The sequence below is a fragment of the Poecilia mexicana genome, unplaced genomic scaffold, assembly GCF_051168715.1.
Source record: "Poecilia mexicana isolate PSO_F unplaced genomic scaffold, ASM5116871v1 scaffold_17, whole genome shotgun sequence".
NCBI lineage: Eukaryota > Metazoa > Chordata > Actinopteri > Cyprinodontiformes > Poeciliidae > Poecilia > Poecilia mexicana.
Window position 1 is genome coordinate 13,059,123 of NW_028263386.1, and position 18,421 is coordinate 13,077,543.

General features: G+C 38.7%; 2 protein-coding genes across 3 annotated transcripts in view; one reads left to right on the forward strand and one right to left on the reverse strand.

Moving 5' to 3' along the window:
• The first annotated feature begins 3,043 nt into the window (after nucleotides 1-3,043).
• On the forward strand, nucleotides 3,044-4,477 carry cebpd (CCAAT enhancer binding protein delta). The gene has a single exon (XM_015008607.2). It carries the CDS (start codon nucleotides 3,281-3,283, stop codon nucleotides 4,148-4,150), a length of 870 nt encoding a protein of 289 aa, XP_014864093.2. The 5' UTR covers nucleotides 3,044-3,280; the 3' UTR covers nucleotides 4,151-4,477.
• A 72-nt stretch (nucleotides 4,478-4,549) lies between these two features.
• The window catches only part of spidr (scaffold protein involved in DNA repair), a 43,479-nt gene continuing 29,607 nt past the window's right edge, over nucleotides 4,550-18,421 (reverse strand). The window contains exons 12-20 of one of the 2 annotated variants that reach the window (XM_015008425.2): nucleotides 15,188-15,275; nucleotides 12,973-13,113; nucleotides 12,829-12,888; nucleotides 12,108-12,306; nucleotides 9,789-9,977; nucleotides 8,534-8,627; nucleotides 8,336-8,450; nucleotides 5,540-5,596; nucleotides 4,550-5,095 (exon numbers count right to left, since the gene is read on the reverse strand). In XM_015008425.2, the coding sequence (XP_014863911.2) occupies nucleotides 4,919-5,095; nucleotides 5,540-5,596; nucleotides 8,336-8,450; nucleotides 8,534-8,627; nucleotides 9,789-9,977; nucleotides 12,108-12,306; nucleotides 12,829-12,888; nucleotides 12,973-13,113; nucleotides 15,188-15,275 (1,120 nt within the window). In that variant the 3' untranslated portion in view covers nucleotides 4,550-4,918. The remainder of the gene's footprint in view (nucleotides 5,096-5,539; nucleotides 5,597-8,335; nucleotides 8,451-8,533; nucleotides 8,628-9,788; nucleotides 9,978-12,107; nucleotides 12,307-12,828; nucleotides 12,889-12,972; nucleotides 13,114-15,187; nucleotides 15,276-18,421) is intronic. The other variant, XM_015008434.2, reaches the window with a different exon arrangement.

Consider the following 18,421-nt stretch of genomic DNA (forward strand, 5'->3'; position numbering starts at 1 on the left):
CTCTGCACATGTTGGGTGTTGGGGGAGTTTTAGTTTGTCACCTTTAAGACAAAATGAAGTAAAGAAACTGCATTTTTTTTAAATAAATAAATAAAATCAACGGATTTTAAGTTGCTTAAAAATAAGCAAAGAAAGGAAGGTCTGAAGTACTGACATTTAATAAACGTGCGTACATTGCTCCTGCAGAAACATCCTGCAAATACAAACATTCACCACCATGAGGTGCAGTTTCCATGCTGGAAGTGAAAGGGAGAGAGGAAAAGTACCAAACATCCTAAATGGAAAAGATGAGAAACATTTCCGAGAAGTTGTCAGTCCATGTGTGACTTAAGGGCACCTCCTAGAGAGACCACTGGTCATAAAAGATGATCAAAAACATGTCTTTTATCACTTTTTCTTAGCAATGTTTGACGCAATGCCTCCTAATGTCCTACTATGAATCACACAGAAAATATCTAAAACTAATTAGGTTTGGTTTTTGTTTATTTAGTTATTTCTCTGAACATCATGTTTGTAATATTTTTTAAGAAATTCTACCTGAAAGTACGGTTTATTCAACAGTTTTTTTTTTCAGTTATAAAAGCTTAAGAAGAATTGAAAAGTTTAGAAAATATTGTGAATTCTTTAAATGCCTCTCAGACCTCTTTTTTTTAATGGGAAACATTTTGACTTCCAAATTGAACATTTCCAGTTTCACTACTCAGAGCAAGACAACAACAGAGATTTCCTGTACTTCTGATACGGTTCTTACTTGCATGTTAACATCACACTTTTTTGTTGCGTCTTTGTGTGATAGGACTTTTACTTTCCTTGAAAATCATCAGAATACTTCCTCTGCCACATTTGGAGACGGAAGCTTATGTTCCTTTTGACACGTTCCAACCAGTCAGCGCATATCCTGCAGTATGTAAACAGCCCAGTATCATAAGACCATTGCAAAAAAAATAATAATAATAAAAGCATGTTGCATGGGAAATACGCCTCCTGCCTCTTCATGTGGAGGACTTAGAAATGATCTAACATGCATAAAGCCGAATTCCTCAGTCAACTGTATTTCACAAAGTGACTGATAAATTTGAAAAGTTATACCCGGAAATTGTTTGTCAATTTAAATTCACAAAAATCTCATGCTGATTCATTTGATACAAATCCTGCAAATCATTCCTTTATGTCCAAGGCCTTTTAAACTTTTACTTCACCATATAAAGAGGAACTAAAGCTTGTCATAATATTTTGAAAGACAACAATTTAGCTTTTTTATATGATTAATAAAGAGAGACTTTCCAGTTATTTCAATATTTCAAGTGAACCATAGCATCATTTGAGTCAAGATGCATGGGTTGAAGTTCATTTTAATGACTGGCGGGTTACAAGAAAAGAAGCACCACAATTCTAATAGTTACATAAAGTCATTTATTGAAGATATTTAAATACAGAAACAAATTAAATCATTTTAAAGTAATTATGTAATTAAGGCCACTGTGTTATGGAATACGCAAGACTGCTGACTCAACAGTTGTCCAGCCGAAACAATGACACACTCAACTTGACTGGTATCATAACTAAAGAGGCTGGCTGATCATGAAGTGTTTAATTCAAGTTTATTAATGGAAAATAAAGTGGAAGGATTGGCAGAAAAAGGGACGCGGACTGTAGCTGGCCACAGGGCTTCCAGAACAACCACACACATTAGAATCCAGCATATGGGCTACAAATGGTGCATTCCTTGAATTAAGCCACTTAAGAAGTGAACTTCTTGCACAAGGGAGAAGAAAGGCCGGTATTAAGGGGTCTGAAGTTCTCTAATGTGAAAGTACATTTTGAACTGAGTCTGAAGAAAGAGTGAAGAAGCATAGAATCGTAAGTTGATTAAGGTTCAGTTTAAAGTTTCCACAGTCAGCAAATGTTTGGGCAACCATGTCATCTGCTGGTACTGATCCACTGTTTTATGAAGTCCAAAGTACAACCATTACCTGGAAATATTAGAGTACATCATGTTTCCCTCTTCCGACAAGCTTTATTGAGACACTGATTTAATTTTTCAACGGAACTTGGATCGTGGTCAGCGGATCGCTTTTGCCAAAAGTACCAATATCTAGTTTAATGGTCCCACAGTCCTTGGCAGGCCAGCAGACCTGCCTGACCTAAACCCTATATCTAATCTCAGCATTGTCAAGAAAGCAACCTGGACTTCCTGAATGCCCCATGTCTCCATACAACGCCACACTGATTATGTAATCCATACTATTAGGAGCCCCAGTTAATTGTTGAGTGCATCTAAAAAAATATTCTTCCCACTGGTATTTAATTTTCTGATATTAATTAGCCGTATAGTATAATCATCACAAGTCTGCAACAAATACATATGTAAAAACTGTAATGAATACACTTTAGCTACAAAAAAACAAACAAACAAAAAAAACAACTTTTCAATAAGGTCTGTAAATGAATCAGCTGATTCCTCGTCATGTGTACATTTCATAAACCCTGTTATGATGATAAGATGCTCTGCCAGAACTAAAGTAAACATCAGAAAGCTGAACACATGTCAGGACCCAGTTGCGCTACAATAATTTTTGCTATGTTGAAACAAGTGAAGATGTTCTGCTGAAGGGCAATGAATGGAGAAATGGGATGGGAGATTCGGAGAATTGTTTGTCTCCTTCAGTACCGTCTTCGCTGTTCTTTGTAAAACGTGCAGGGTGTAAGTAGTTGCCCCTCCCTGGCTCTGACTAAACTTTTTCTATCTTTTTTTTTTTTTTTGCATCACTACAGCAATAATACTTTTTTTTGTAGCTGAATAATTCCTCTGCCAATTTCCTTGGTGATAAATTTAATCCTGTTCCCAACAGCCAGAGCACATCCTGCACTATGTAAACAACCCTGAACCATTCATACGGTCATAGTAAAAAGTGGGCGGTGTGAGCATCACGCCCCCTACCTACTCAAACGAGGTACCACGTGACCCGTGTTTGGATTTGAGTGGCTCGTAAGAGGGCGGCGTGTGTGACGTCAGCGGGGAACGATACAAAACACTCCGCGAAACTAGCGCTGCCTCAGAGAAGTGACAGTCCGCTAAGATAGCACTGACAGCATCCTGACAGTCAAGGTGCAGGAACAAGAAAGCCATCCGAGATTTTTATTTACTTGAAGAATTGCAGAGAGAAAATCTGCAAGGTTGTCGTGCAGCTGAGTTGCCACAGCAGTGGGCTACTTTTTAAAAAAAAAAGTTGTTTGTTTTTTTTAATTCTCTAACCACGTGGACAAGCCAGCAGGGTTCATGTGTGATATATACAGCCTGGACTCTCACTGCGTGTCCCCACAATGCAACATGAGTTGGGCGATGGAGCCTGCTAACTTCTATGAGAGCAACAAGCTTGGGGGGCCGCAGCAGGGGGTCTCAAAGCCGGGCAGCAGGGCTGACGGCGTGGGCGAGGAGAGCACCATGGTGGAGCTGAGCACCACCACTCCAGCCATGTACGACGACGAGAGCGCCATCGACTTCAGCCAGTACATCGACTCCATGACGTCGGTGCCGAACCTGGAGCTGTGCAACGACGAGCTCTTCCTCGACCTGTTCAACACCGTGAAGCAGGAGAAGCCGGACTTCTACAACCTGCAGAGCGCCGTGCTGTCCGGCGGCATGATGCAGCAGCAGCTGTCGGCTGTCTACGCCAAGCAGGACGGCGCGCCGGAGAAGGGGGCGTTCTGCGCCCCGATCAAGCAGGAGTCCGACTGGAGCGACAGCGACATGTCCTCATCCCTGCCCTCCCAGATCGAGACCTGCGCCCAGACCTCCGTCAGCCTCCCCACGGGACAGCCGACTCCGCCGACCACCCCGGAGCCCGTCTCCGCCAAGTCGTCCCCGAGGAAGATGGGCAGGGAGAAGGGAAAGAAGTCGGTGGACAGGTTCAGCGTGGAGTATCGGCAGAGGCGCGAAAGGAATAACATTGCGGTGAGAAAAAGCAGGGACAAAGCCAAGAGGCGCAACTTGGAGATGCAGCAGAAGATGATCGAACTGAGCAACGAAAACGACAAACTCCACAAAACCATCGAGCAGCTAACCAGGGAGCTCACTGGGCTCCGAGAGTTCTTTAAGCAGATGCCCAGCGCCTCGTTTGCAGGCTCGGCGAGCTCAGAGGGCCGGTGACACACTTTTTTTAATCTTCTATGAACTGTGAGACTTTTAGAAGACATACCTCAACAGACACTTGTCTTTACCATCTGTACCAGATGTATTAAGCTTACCATAATGGCACTGGAAAATATGTTGTTGCTGCCATATTTTTTGTGGGATTGTTTTCTCTGTATTAAATTATTTTACCACTGCATTTACATGATGTCATACCTGATATGGTACATGTTTTATAATTTCTAACTTTGTATAAGAGCCAGAGCATGATCTTTTATATAGTTTGTATAAAACCTTGAAAATGTGTTTATAAATCTGTAATAAAGAAACAATGATAAAGTGAAAGGATTGTGGTCTGTGAGCAGTCTGTATGAAAATTGGTGTTAAAGGAAATGCAGCAGGAAACACAAAGCAAAGTCAGCAAAAATAAGTTATTTTATTGGCAGAGTCAGTGTTTTTTTGTTGTTTTTTTTCAATACAGAGGTAGAACGGTTGGAAAATAATTCTTTTAAAGTCAAAACTCAGACTCATTCACAGTTAATGATCCACATGGGCTGGTTTGACAGCCTGCATGCCACTGGTCTACCCTTGGGCTGTCAACTCCTGCTGCACAGGATCACATATCATTAACACAAACAAGACCTTGTCTTTTTGCAGCCCCCTTCTCTTCAGAACAGCCTCAAGCTGTCAGAGGAGGCCTTCGGAAGGGGGAGTGGAGGATAAACTGGCTCAGACCAAGGCCCAGTGTGCAGATTGCTGGAGGCAGTCAAAGTCTGAGGCTTGCTATCAGCAGGCTTGGAGGCAGATCTCTTCCAGGCCCATCCACAGGGCAGGCTTCCTGGTGACGACTCGGACATAAACGGCCAAGGGACCCACTTCTTTTCCCAAGACGCTCTCCACATCGTACCCTTGGAGCTGAAGCAAACGATCATGCAAATCTCTTAAGATGCTTTTAATGCGCGCCTATTGAAATGAAGTATGCATGTAAGATTTGAATTATTCACATCGGATAAGTACAAAAGTGGCGATTAAAAACTGTCCACACAACTCATGCACGAAGAAAAGCATTAAAGCAAACACTGGGATTACAATGCTTTTCATTGATGAGGAACAGCTTCTCCACCTGCAGTTTATGTAAGAAATGGATAATGACACCCAAATCTATAAACCGCATGCAAACTTCAAATCCCCAAAAACAAAAGAGAGGGTGGAGGATTGTGTCACAAATCTGGCTGTGAACGGTATCAATAACCAGCCAGTCATTTCACTCAACAAAGAAGAGCTTTTATCAGTTACAGGAACAGATGACTGTACTTTAAAGGATATATTGACATAAAAAATAAAAAAAAATCTGTGCACCTTCTATCTTAGCTCTGACTTATGTAACAGCTTGATAAGTAAACCTACCTCACTGCTTTCCAGCACGGGCGTGTTCAGGATCAACATGACCGTCTTTTGCTGCAGCTGTCGGAGAGATTAGAACATGCTGAAGTCAATAATGCCTTTTTAATTATCGCCGCTACATTGTAAATGAGAAAAAGAAATGCTGCACCGACAGACTGCGGTCTCTCTGCTGGTTTATGGTTGGAAGGGGTTAAAATATGAGTAGGCTGATAAGAACGGCTGATAACTTTTACTGGTCGTCTCACTGAACTGTGCATAGCTCTCTGTCACTGAAAGACCTCTGCACAAAGCTACGTTTATCAAGACTTTGTTTTACAGTGCAGAACTCAAACGCTTTATGAGTAACATTTATGGAGAGGTGACATGGTATGATTCAGTGTCTCACTCATGGGTTACAACAGGACAGATGATTGTCTGGTCAAAGGTTTAATCTACACTTCTGCCATCATGTGCTGAAAGATTTTAAAATATATATGTCTCTTTTCTGCCAAAGACAGCAGGTTCAGATTTACACAAAATTCACATGTTGTTGAATCAACATTAAAAAAAAATAAATAAAAATGTGAATTTTTTAAAAACTAAAAGGAGAGCAGTGCATTTATATTCAGCCCCCTTTAATCCTTTATACCAATAAATAAAACCCATCGCAACTAATAGCCTCCCAAAGTCCCATAGTTACTAAACAAAGTTCATCTGTGTGTGATTTAGTCTTTGCATAAATAAAACTGTTCTTTGAAGAGAACATCAGCAAACAAACAGCATCATGACGTTCAGGGAACACAGCAGACGGGTCAGTTGAAAGAGAAAGTTGTGGTACATTATAGTAAAAAGTAGGAATGGCACCACTGCAGCCCTTCTGAAGGATGACTGACCACCTAAAGTGAAAGGCCACCCAGCTGCAGCACTAATCAGAGTAACAGCCAAGATGGAGATAATTCTTTAAAAGAAAACTACAGGCACGAAGAATATGTCAACATGTAAACAATTAGTAATGCTACCATACTAGTCATGTCCTCACTCAAGTATAGCCTATCCTAGAACAGTGCCACGAAGAAAGCCAATTGTTTAAAATGAGAAATAAGAAGTCACATTTAAAGTTTGCATCCAGCCAGGCAGGGGACACAGCAAGCATGTGAAGTTTCTCTGGTAAGATTTGTGGTGGAAAACTGACGTTTATTTTGGAGCCACTATAACTTCAGGCAGGGGTGGAGGTTGATCGTCTAACAAGACAATGTTACTAAATGCACAAATTTGCAATAAAAGAGCTCGGATTGAGACATTTTCGTGTCTTCAAATTCTCCAGTCAGTTTTTCAGACTCGAGTTCAATTTACAGTCTGTGGAAAAACTTGAAAATTACTGTTTACAGACGCGCTGCATGTGCATCTGAGCTATTTTGCAAAGGAAAATAGCTCCTATTTTCCTTTGCAAGCATTTAAACAATTTGCATGCAGTTTCAAGCTATACAGATCTGATCAGACATTTCCAAAAAGACCTCCACTGCTCTTAATAGTGGTTCTAAAGTAGATCCACAAGTTTTGTAAAGGGTGGGTGAATACATATGCACAACAGACTTTTCAGATTTGATTAAAACAGAAAGAAAATTGCGGTTGTTATGACAAAATGTTAAGTTATGTACACATTTAAAAAAGACAACTGCTTGGCAAACAGGTAGAATAAGCTAGTTCACTATGATCAATTCATGACAAAAATAAAAAAAATCAATTAAAAAAAAAAATCAGCGAAGCCATTAAAATCAGTTTAAGCAACAGCGAGGAAAAAAGAGAATCTAAAATGGCCGTTACAGGCGACAAAAAACAGCCACCATACTCGAAGCGAGGACTTTGCCGGAAATGAATACATCTCAGACTGAGACACCTCAGCAGTCATTTTCACTTCAAATGGAGGGTTAATGCAGGTGTTGCAAGTGACTTTAAAGAAAAGTCTCTTATTAGCTTAAAGCGTTTTAGTTAACGAGATTAGCAACACCTGCGCCGTACCAACCGCCTCATGTCAAGTGGCTTTAATGATTTGAAGACAGATAACGTTTTGTAATAAGGAGGCAGGAACTTAACCTGGACTATGTACACAGCGGCATGTAAAACAAACTTTCAAGCTATTAGTGGCAGGTCTGGGTGAGCGTCTTCCTCTGCCTTCTAACACTCGCCCGCCTCTCGGTACATTTCCTCAATTTAGCCCTTAATGCAAAAAAGAAAGTTTTTTTTAATCAAACAATTCATCAGGATAAATAAGACCAAATCTGTTTGTTGTTCATGTCTTGTGTTTTATAAAACAAGTTTGACATATTTTTGGATCAAATTCACACTGTGTTGAAGAATCTAAATCAGAGAGAGAATAAATGAGAATAAATGAGATTTCCCTGCTCCTCTCAATCCAAGTCAGTCTTTGCATAAAAAAAAACAATTATATGAAAAGAAACACATATAAATGGCTGCCATTCTTTTGATGCTTTATTTTTTTATGATGGATTGAAAAAAAATCGGGAAATTTAAAAGTCACTCAGGATGCAACCAAAATTCAACTTCTTTTTACACCCAGTGAGAAAAACATGGTAATGCTCACGTCAAAAACAACCACCAGTTTTTAGCTGTCATTGCTTTCATGGTGCAAAGTAGACAGGTTCGTATGTTTAGTTTTTCTTCCTTTCCAGGTAGAATTAGAAATTATGTTCATGGTGTTGGTTGCCAGATATTTTCCCTGATAGTTCAGCAACATCAATGTAAACTTAATTTTGTCATAAGACATTTATATTTTTCGTCTTAGTTCTTTGATGTTCCTACCTTAACTTTTAAGGTGCAGTTGCCCAACGAGGAGGAGCTCAGGAAAACCTCCAGCTGAACCTTTGTGTCCGGCTTGTCCAACGTCGATTTACAGGAAATGCAGTGGAAGTTTTGACTGTAGAAAGAAAAATAAATAAATGAGGTGGAGAACTCTCACTATGAGAAAAATGACTTTTAGTTTGTTAAAAAAGAACTTACGGCTTTTCGGCTGACACCTCTAAGTTGTCACTTCCACAGAGATTGCAAGCTGGCCAAGAATAAGCTGTATTCTCATCTACACCAACTATCACCCCTGATACACAGAAATAAAATGACAAATTAACATTTATGGCCAATGAATGGTTTGGAACATTCAGAAAAATACATTTGCATTGCCTGTTTCTTTAAAGCTAAGCAAGGACATTGATAGACAATCTAAGCATTGGTTTTAATGTGTTTGTATGTTTATGACAGGGTGCAGGAGATAACGACATCCTTTTCATTTTTAATCGAAGATGGCAGAGATAAAAGCAGCAGAAATGTTCTCCCCACCTAAAAACAACTCACTTCACAACCACAGCTGCTGCCTAACACTGCAAACATGGAACCTTAAACAGGATACCAAATGCAAAAACCGATAAGAAATTATTCGACTTTCTCTTTTGAGCTCCCCCCCACCCCTTCCCTCTTTCTTTGCTCATAATTTCCAGAAGGTACGATTTGTGCACAAGCACAAACAGTGTGTTTTATTTTCATTCGACCACCTGATCAAACACGGACGGCCGGAGAGGCCAGCGCTGAGTGGGTTCACGATGTGATCTTTGCTCTCAGATGTGACGTGAAGGCAGCAGATGCAGATTTTTATCTGCTACAGGGCTTCAAAACCACATTTACATAATTAGAAACCAGGAAGACGTTATGCAGCATTTCAGTGGGATTTGAAGCAGATGAGTAGGAAGACTGCAACACAATAGAAAATATTTTCTTTTACTATATGAGCAATTGCAGTAAGTGGGGCTAATAATTGATGAGAGGAAACATTAAAAAAGGATTATAGCGTCAAACTGATACTGCATGTGTCCAAAAAGAAATGAAAGATTTACTGAAAACTAACTCATTGTCACAACAGATGTTCAAACAATCATGGGGAGCACATATGCTTATTTTCCTGCAAAATAATGTGGGAATGGACAGAAACTCTACAATATTTCATGAGTTTTATTTTACATTGTGTCTCAAAATGACGCCCCGAGGACAGAGACAGAGCAACAAATCACATCACAGTTGCCTGCAAGCAACATCAAAGCTCTTTTTTGTGCTGTAAAGTTGTAAAAATATGAACATTTTATTTTATTTTTTTCCCCTTTTCCCACACAAAGAGAGAGCAAGAAGTTGGGCCTGTTCAGCAGCAGGAGTCAGATGAGAGGAGCCGCATGGAAAACCACTGGACTGACAGAAAGGCAGAGAGACAGACCTGTGAGACTACAGAGGGAGTTGGGTGTGGTCTCCAAACTCAAGGAATCCAGTCTCAGAGGCTGGGGCAGAGTCTTCACCTGGGGCTCAGAGCTGGAAAGTGAGTCTTGCCTTGTGGTGGTCTCAAAACTACTCTTGTGTTGTACTGAAGACACCTCAATGACAGACTGCTCCGCACAGAGGAGCACACCTAAATATGCAAATAAGAAAAAATAAATAAATAAACTTTGCAGCGAACAAAACACACATTGCCTCTTATTTGGATACATACAATGAGATTCCTCACACCAAAAGTTGGATTAATTAAGATTCAGTGATAAAGGAAGTAACAAAAAAAAATAAAAATAATAAACCGTTTCGCAACTTTAAATTGTTTTTCTCACACCCTTCCCTGGAGCAATAACTTTTTTTTTACCTTTTATACGCATGCAACACTTGGTTCAAAAGGTGGAAAGGTTTTGACAGGTTCACTGTCTGAATCCTAATTTAAAACAAAATGTCTTAAACTCAACTTATTAAAAGCTGTCTGACCGTTAGAAAAAAGCAAGGGAACACTTTTTGCTTATCGCATAACTCTAGTAAATGAAACTTCAATATTTCCCATAAATGTGGCTTTTGAGGTTGTATGTTTCAAGCTAACTTTGCTTGGTTGCAAAGATTTGGGGAAATAAGAAGTTGCACTCGTCAATGTGCATCCGGTGAGTAATACCAGCTCCCTGAAGTTATTCCAAAAAATGTGGGTTGAAGTTTGTTATTCACGCTGCTCAAATGTAAAAAACAAATGAAAAGAAAAGAAAAAAAAGAAAAGAAAAGAGAAAAACAACACCTTTCCGTGCTTGGCTGCTGGTTTATTCCAGTGGGTCTAAACAAACGTGTATGCAACCTTGTCTGATGGTGTGGGTGTGTTCTGGTGAGACAAGTCTGGAGTTTTGTGGTAGGTGCTGAACATCTCATGCTGGCGAAACCGTCCCAGAATTACGTTTCAGTCATCCAGCAGTTTCAACTCCTTGACAGATCACATTTTAAATGAAAGATACCGTATTCTTCGCCGCTACTTTTTTCCTACGCTTTGAACCATGCGGCTAATTGCCCTGTGCAGCTTTTCTGTGGATTATAGTATGGTGCACTCTATAGTCCGGAAAATACGGTACATTAGATTATGCTAAGCTTTAACCCCTGAAACTTCATTAATTTCTTGTGTGTATTTCCGCTACGGGAATTCAAGCCAGAGATTTTTTTTTACATAAATTGCATCTGCAGCCTGTTCACTCATCTAGCCTTCATGTTCACTCTACTGCAGGAATTTGGATGTTTTTGGGTAACGTCTTACTCTGCAGTCGATTAAGGATAAAAAGTGGTTCCCATTACGAGAATAAATAGTTGTGATTTTCAAGAATAAAATTATAATCAATGATTTTGTCACAGCAATTATGCTTCAAAGCTTGTTTGAAGTCTCTCCAGCTGGCCTGAAAATAAGCAAGTGGGGTGTGGTGAAGTAAAAAAAAAAAAATAAAATGAAACACTGTTTTACAAAATTCAAGTGAGTTTCTCCTTTCTGATGACAGTATTTTGACCCCTTGTTTTTCTGACTAATGCACGTAGTCTGCAGAAACTTTTACATTTACAAGAAGGACAGCTGGAAAAAAGCGTTCAACCCGTTTATCAGCCTACAAGTAGTTTGAGCTCCCCTCTGGCCGTTTCGGTGGGATTCGTTTCTTTGTCGACAACTGCACATACACTTAAAAAACATATTTGCATACATTGAACAAAGAGCCACATAACTTGTTACTTCAGCTGTCTTTAAAGCAAACTAAACTCTTCCTGTTGCAAGTAGGATTACCAAAATTTATTTTTGCTGAATGCAAAAAATAAGCGTGACAATTTGTATAATTTGGTCACATCCTTTGGATTATCGTCCTTCGGAGTGGCCAACTTGTGCCCATGCTTCAGCTTCCTAACTGGTGTCTAGAGATGCAGCTTCTATATATTCCAATTATGTTCTTTCCTTGTGTCTTTTTAAACAGCGTATGTAGCTTCTGTTTCCAACTGAATATAATTGACCTAATTTAAAAGTGCAAACTCCACTGAACTGGCCATCGTAAACTCGTCACCTATTAATGTGGCAGTCTAATAAGCAGATCATACATAAGTAGTAGACAATATTGTGTTGTTAAAACCATTATTCCTTCTCTAATACAGATATAAAAGTTGAATATTTTAAATGCAAGTCTTGATTTCTCTCAGCTAGTGTGAGAACTTGGTGCACACAATCGTGTGTGGTGAAACACAAATCCCTCGATAGGAAGCTACAAAACTCTACCGTGTTCTCTGATGGCATCTCTGAACGACATGTCACAGACGGCGGGGGAATTCAGTGCTTCGAGGACAGAGGAAGTGAGCACACAGGAAGTGCTCACACACAGAGCCACTGTTCGCCTGCATGGCCTCTCAGGCTGCTCCTCCTGAAGACTGGGGTCTGTCAGCACCAACCACACCTCCCCCTGGCCTACATCAGTGCTCTAAAGTCCAACCAGAACAGCACACAAAAGCAGAAAATGAATTACTTAGAAACACAATGACCTACAAAGAGAATTTAAAGGAGATATTATGTGACAAAATCTGACAAAGCAGAAATTGGGTGACAACATTTTGCATCTTAAAAAAAAAACAAAAGAAACTTCTTTGACAAGATCACTCATTCAAGAGGCTGCTGCACACAATGCTGGTTTACTAGGGCGATAACATGAAAAAGTGGTGTGAGTGTGCTAAAGTCCAGCACTTTGATCTGAGCTGCTATCTTGTGTTGGTCAAAGGTTAAAGTTCTCGCCAATCAGTGATGAGGAATGGCCGAGCCTCGTACTGATGGTCAAACAGAGCGATAGGAGATCTGCTCTCTACGTCAGAGTCCAGCCTTATCAGTCTGTTAGTTTAAATAATCTTAAGATGAATAAGGGGCTTGGGAGACCTAATATTTGCTCTTTTTGTAAATGAAAAGAGATTAAATCAATGTCTTCGTGGTTCGAGACTCAAGGTAGAAATACCTGCATTCTTTTGTATAAAACCGTGGCAATAAAACTGCAGCGACAGGATTTGGCCTCATTCTGAAGGATTAAAAAAAAAAGTTACAAGGTATTAATATTCTGTATGTACATGCTTCTGTGTGTTTGCTGAGCTGAAGTGCTCACACGCAGTATGTCTCGTAGGGTCCGGCTTGCTGGGTGAAGGTAGAGCGGTGAAACGGTTTGCCCTTCTCTGGGCTCTACTGAACTCTGATGACCCGACAGCAGGTAGCAGAAACTGGGAGGTGGACCTGGCGAGCCGATTTCCTGCACACAAAGGACACTTGAGATCTCCATATTGAACAAAAATATATTCCTTCCCAACTCTTAAAAGTTCCAGAAATTATAATTAATAAAATTAAATATAAATGTATCATTGGAATACTTTGAAAGGTGATTTTCGTAGGTACTTCTGAGTACTTATGACATGGGTATTTGCAGGTTTTGACTCCTGAAGGACAGCTAACTTTCAGATCGGTGGAAATCATTAGAAAATTATCACAAAAATACTTTAAGAATTCCACAAATAAAAAAATGACAGATTGGCTAAACAAAGAGTGATATAATTTAATGTTTTGTTTCTGAAAACTGTGGCTTACAGATGAAAACCAAAAAATTCAGTTCCTCAGAAACTGCCATATACGAGCTACAAATGATGGGAAGACTGCTGACTTCACAGTTGTCCAGAAGACTGCTTTGTTGCGTGTTTGGTGAACCACGAAAGGACGTTTCTAGAGTAGCTCACTGTTCACAGAGTTATGTATTCAAGGAGAATTGAGTGGAAGGAAAAAGTGAGGTAGAAAAAGGTGTACAAACAACAGAAATAACTGCAGCCTACAGAGGAAAACCAAGCAAAGCACATTGCCTATTCTGTAGATCATTTACAGCAGCATACTTTTTAGTGTGCTGCGAATGCTGCCATTTCTTTATATACATTTAAAATATATATTTTTGGCCTTATTTAATGTTATAATTTTCTGAGAAATTACATTTTGAGTGTTTATTAGCTGTAAGCCATAATCTTTTAAATGAATAAATAAAAGCTTAACACATTTAACACCTTTTTTCATTGACTTCCTGAAATAAAGGAAATCCCAAGTAACACAGATATTTGCCTTATTCTTAATAGTAGTGTTGTGCATTTTAATGTGGCATGCATTTAATGTGCAATGTTTGTGCCCATCTATATTTTTTTTTATTTTGATCCCTATGAAAAAAATTATGTTTACTATTTAAAAATGTTTTCAAACCCATTAGAAGAGTCGAGTTCATTCTTGATTAATGATTATTATTTATTTTAATTTATGTTATTTTCCATGAGGTCGGTATTATGACTGCAGACTGGTAAACAGCAGTCAATGACAGCACTTATCTCTCAGCTCTAAAAAGAATGTTACCAAGTTACATTTTTCATCTCACACGCAGCCAAAAGCTGTTTTTCACTCAAAACATTTTTGTTCAAGTCATTAACTGCCGTCTAACATTTTACTGTTTCGTTACACTTAGTAGCGACTTGGTAGCAAAATTTTAGAAGTAATCTGTCAAAAATGAAAAACAACTTGGCAAGAATTGTTTTCATTTAGGTGATTCTATGAAAACCAAAATCTCTATCATGCAATATATGGCAGACATTAATGTCAATTTAAACGGTGCATTCACTATTTTAGAAATAGAAAAGCAGAAATGCACTTAATGCTTTTTTGCATTTAGCATCGGTGACTAAAGCAACTACGCAATGCTACACAAGTATTTTTTTTTTCCCTTGTGCTTTAAATATCAAGAAATAGCTACTTTCACTGATTTGCCCCACACTCTGTTTCTCCTTGGTAGTCCTCAGTGTCAAACTGAGGTGGGTCAGGGTTGTGTTGGTTTATGTTTGAACTGTAAACTTGCCATCAGACTCTTGGGACCACTGATTTTTTTCTATTGGTCTTTGAATGCAGCATTTATAGAAGGAGACACTAAAAACTACAATTTAAATAAGGTCATAAAATCAATAGTTTATAAGATTTGCATCTGTTCTCTTTTCTCCAAGTGGGTTTTAATTTTTTTTACACTATATCACCAAATTCAGCCGGGGAGAAAGTCGTTCAAAGGACATGTAAGACAAAGTAACTGGCAATATAATCTTGAAAGAAACGAAAAATACATAATTATCAGTGCAAATTTATTCACAATAATAATTAAAAAAAAATCTAATAAAGATCACATTCTAAAATTCTGGTTGCTTTGTCTTCATGGACACATGCATTAAATGATCCTAAATTAGCACATTAAAGGCAGATGAATGAATAGCCTCGTCTCAGGGGATTAAACTATTGTGACTATAATGAGAACTTACATTTAGAATACTAAGTGAGTTTCCATGATCTTTCAGAGACGTTGCTGGGGGCCACAGACTGTCTATCAAGCTGAAAAGCCTGGAGTGCCTGCAAGTAAGAAACAAAAAAGAAAAAAGAAAATAAGAAGAAGGAAGAGTGAGGAGGGGCACAGAAGAAGGGGGACAGAAGGAGAAACTCCCGAATGAGGGACTTGAGTGAGGGGAATGAAAGGTTTCACAGCCGGTTTCACTTCCACTGAAACATGAATTTGTAAAGAGTGCCTGTTTTTTTTGCACCACCTACAATCAACAGAGAGCATGCCGGGGCTGGCAGAGCAGAAACGCACACAAAATACCTTCGACAAGGAGGTCATGAGAGACTTGAGAGCGTACACCCAATGTAAATTATGATATAATTGTGGCGAAGAAATAATGTTTAGAAAACGGATTACAAGAGGTTTAAAATGTCCAGATTAGCAATTAGTGACACTTTGGCTCCTGTTAGCACATCCTTAATCTCCTTGAAAACAGCCTGCTGGAACATCATAGTCAATATACTTTGATGATGCTGGATTGACGTCAAACCATCTTGGAAGTAACAATTTAAAAATGTAGGGGAAAAAACAGTTGCAACCTGATTCTGACTCAGACTATTTTCTGAGAACAATATGTTGAGTTCAAGGTACTGCTACCTTCATTCATCCATAGGGGTGCTGTCATATCAGTCAGTGCTTAACAACCAGCTAGTCAGCCTCTAATCACAGGGTTTCTTTGTGTGGAACCGGTTCTGCAGCACGGTCAAGTCCTGTGAGGCTAAATCATTGATGAGTAACGACAGGCTCACACTGCTCATTCAACACTGAGTTTTAATCCTGACTCTGTTTTCTTTTGGGTAAAGGACATTCGTTTAATCTGATCTAAGGTGCAGCTCTAGTCCATAGTTTGTTGTTTAACAGATTTCCAATCAGCACATGCAGAGCTTTTCTCATTTGTTAGATGCCGTACATTTATCATGAAGTAAACAACTTCGTGTAAACATAACACCATTAAACCAAAATGCTAACTGGAAGATTGTTTGGACTCTTGAATTATGTGAAGCACGTTGAAATGCCTTGCTGCTGAAATGTGCTATACAAATAAAATTTGATTGATTGATCTTGAAACTGACTGTTTTGAAGAACTTCAAGATTTTTTTTTTTTTAAATACCTGCATCTAATTTTACTTCTGGAGCTAAATCTGAAAAGTGTGACCCCTTAGATTTAAGTCCATGGGAACAAAACACAAATTGGCATAGAAAGGTGAGTCTGGCTAATGCTGAAAATGTAAAAAGAAAAACACAAAACAAACATAAAAGTATTTCTAAAGTTAACAGATTAGCTAACAATGTCTTGTTTGTGAAGTGCACGCAAAAGATGTTGTGTAAAACAACAACTAAAAAACAAGACTACAGCTAATTTGTGCATTTTTGCAGAAACGCACCAGAACATTTATGGCTTCAACCATCTTTTAAAGCTTGGCTCACAGTAACTCACATGTTGTTAACTTTCCTTTGATGTTATTGTCTATAAAAGTTAAGGGAAAGGTCACATTGCCCCGTGATTTTGCAACAAAAAAGGACTTTACCATAATTTCCAGACCATAAGTCACTACTTTTTTCCACAAGCTTTGAACACTGCTATGCGGCCAATATATGGCGTTTTACCAATGAGTTTTGAAAGGTTGCACTGTTGCGTGATGAAAGGGACAGCACAAATTCAAGAGCAAATTTACCTCGACACGAACGTGACATTCAACACATTTAGCTAAGAAATCTACCTAGATTACTGCAAAATCAGACAGAAAAAAGCTGATTTGTGCCTCCGTGGATTAAGCTAAAATTTTCTTTAACTTAAGCAAAATTTACAAATGTTTTCCTTCATGACGGCTTGTGAGTAGGTTGCAGTTCACAGGGGTGTGTAGGTGTAGGATATGTGTGCACTCTGCTTGCTTCAGTCATGTTTGTCTCCAATTATTGGTTCGCTTCATTTGGGCAACGATTTTAAAACAAAAATGGTGAATAAAGCACCTGCTTCCCCTTAGAAATGAGTTGGTCTACGGGGTTTTTCAAATCTCTCAAAGGCTGAAAAGGCCTAAAGTGAGGGAGACCTTCAATCTAGGTGATGAAGAAAAAGGAGACGTAGGTTCAGTGAAGTTTCGTTGTGAACCACAGCCATCAGTGACACATGGGACTTGCATTATGAGCAGCTCGGGAGACGACACCCAGGTGCTACTGATGAGAAGCCAGTAAAGACAAAAGCCACCACAAGTTATTTTAAAGCAGCTGAGCACACTCTGAGGTTGGATATGCTGTCTGCCTGTCACATTTCCCCCTTAATAAGAGTTTCTAGAAACATTTAGTAACTCGTTTGAATGATTAACGCTATACTTGAACGCGTTAATGTGTGTGGAAGGCCAATCCAGTTTAACATGATTCTGTTTTAACCTCTTTTTAATTATGTAAATAATGTAAAAAAGTACATTAAGTTTAAATAAAATAAAATAAAAAAAACGCATTAATAATATTGAGTTGACACATGTCCAGTCATTTATAAATTACAAGGAAATGTCACAGTATCTGTTCTTGCATTTTAAATAGAGTGAATTAAGTTTCTGTTTCCTGGTGACGTCAATTTCTAGTTTACTTTCATCACATTTGATATTTTGAATATTCAGGCTTTTTTGTTTATAAATACAAAAAATAGAGGCTTTTCTTTTTCATTTTCCCCACAGTGAAGAACGTATGTCATATCTTAAAGCACAAATGTTTACATATTTATTACATATCAGACAATTAGTTAGTAAATTGATTAATTTAATTAACCGTCGCCCCCAAAAGACTTATATGTGAGTCAATGGGTCCATGAGGACATTGGTGCCCTCAGTTAAGGGTAAGAGAAATGCATTAAGAGTACGAACCAAAAAACAAAGCTAAACAAGAGAAGTTGTAACAGCAAATATTGTAAATTTAAAAAAATGGAAAAAGAAGATGATTGAGAAATGTTTTTATAATAATTTTCTTGAGGTTTTTTTAATGATCATAACACCCTAATCAGGAGCCAAATTAACACATTGCTGCTGTGAGTTTCTGTATGTCATGTAAAACCAGCGGTTCACACCTTATCTGTCATAACACATCAGAGTCATTAAAAGAAGTATATGTGCAAAGTATATCCTGCCGACAAAAACATTTTTACTTTTTACATTTCCGTGGAAGA

Excerpts from the sequence above, each read along its gene's own strand:
- cebpd (XM_015008607.2), top strand. The coding sequence starts at position 3,281 with ATGTGTGATATATACAGCCTGGACTCTCACTGCGTGTCCCCACAATGC.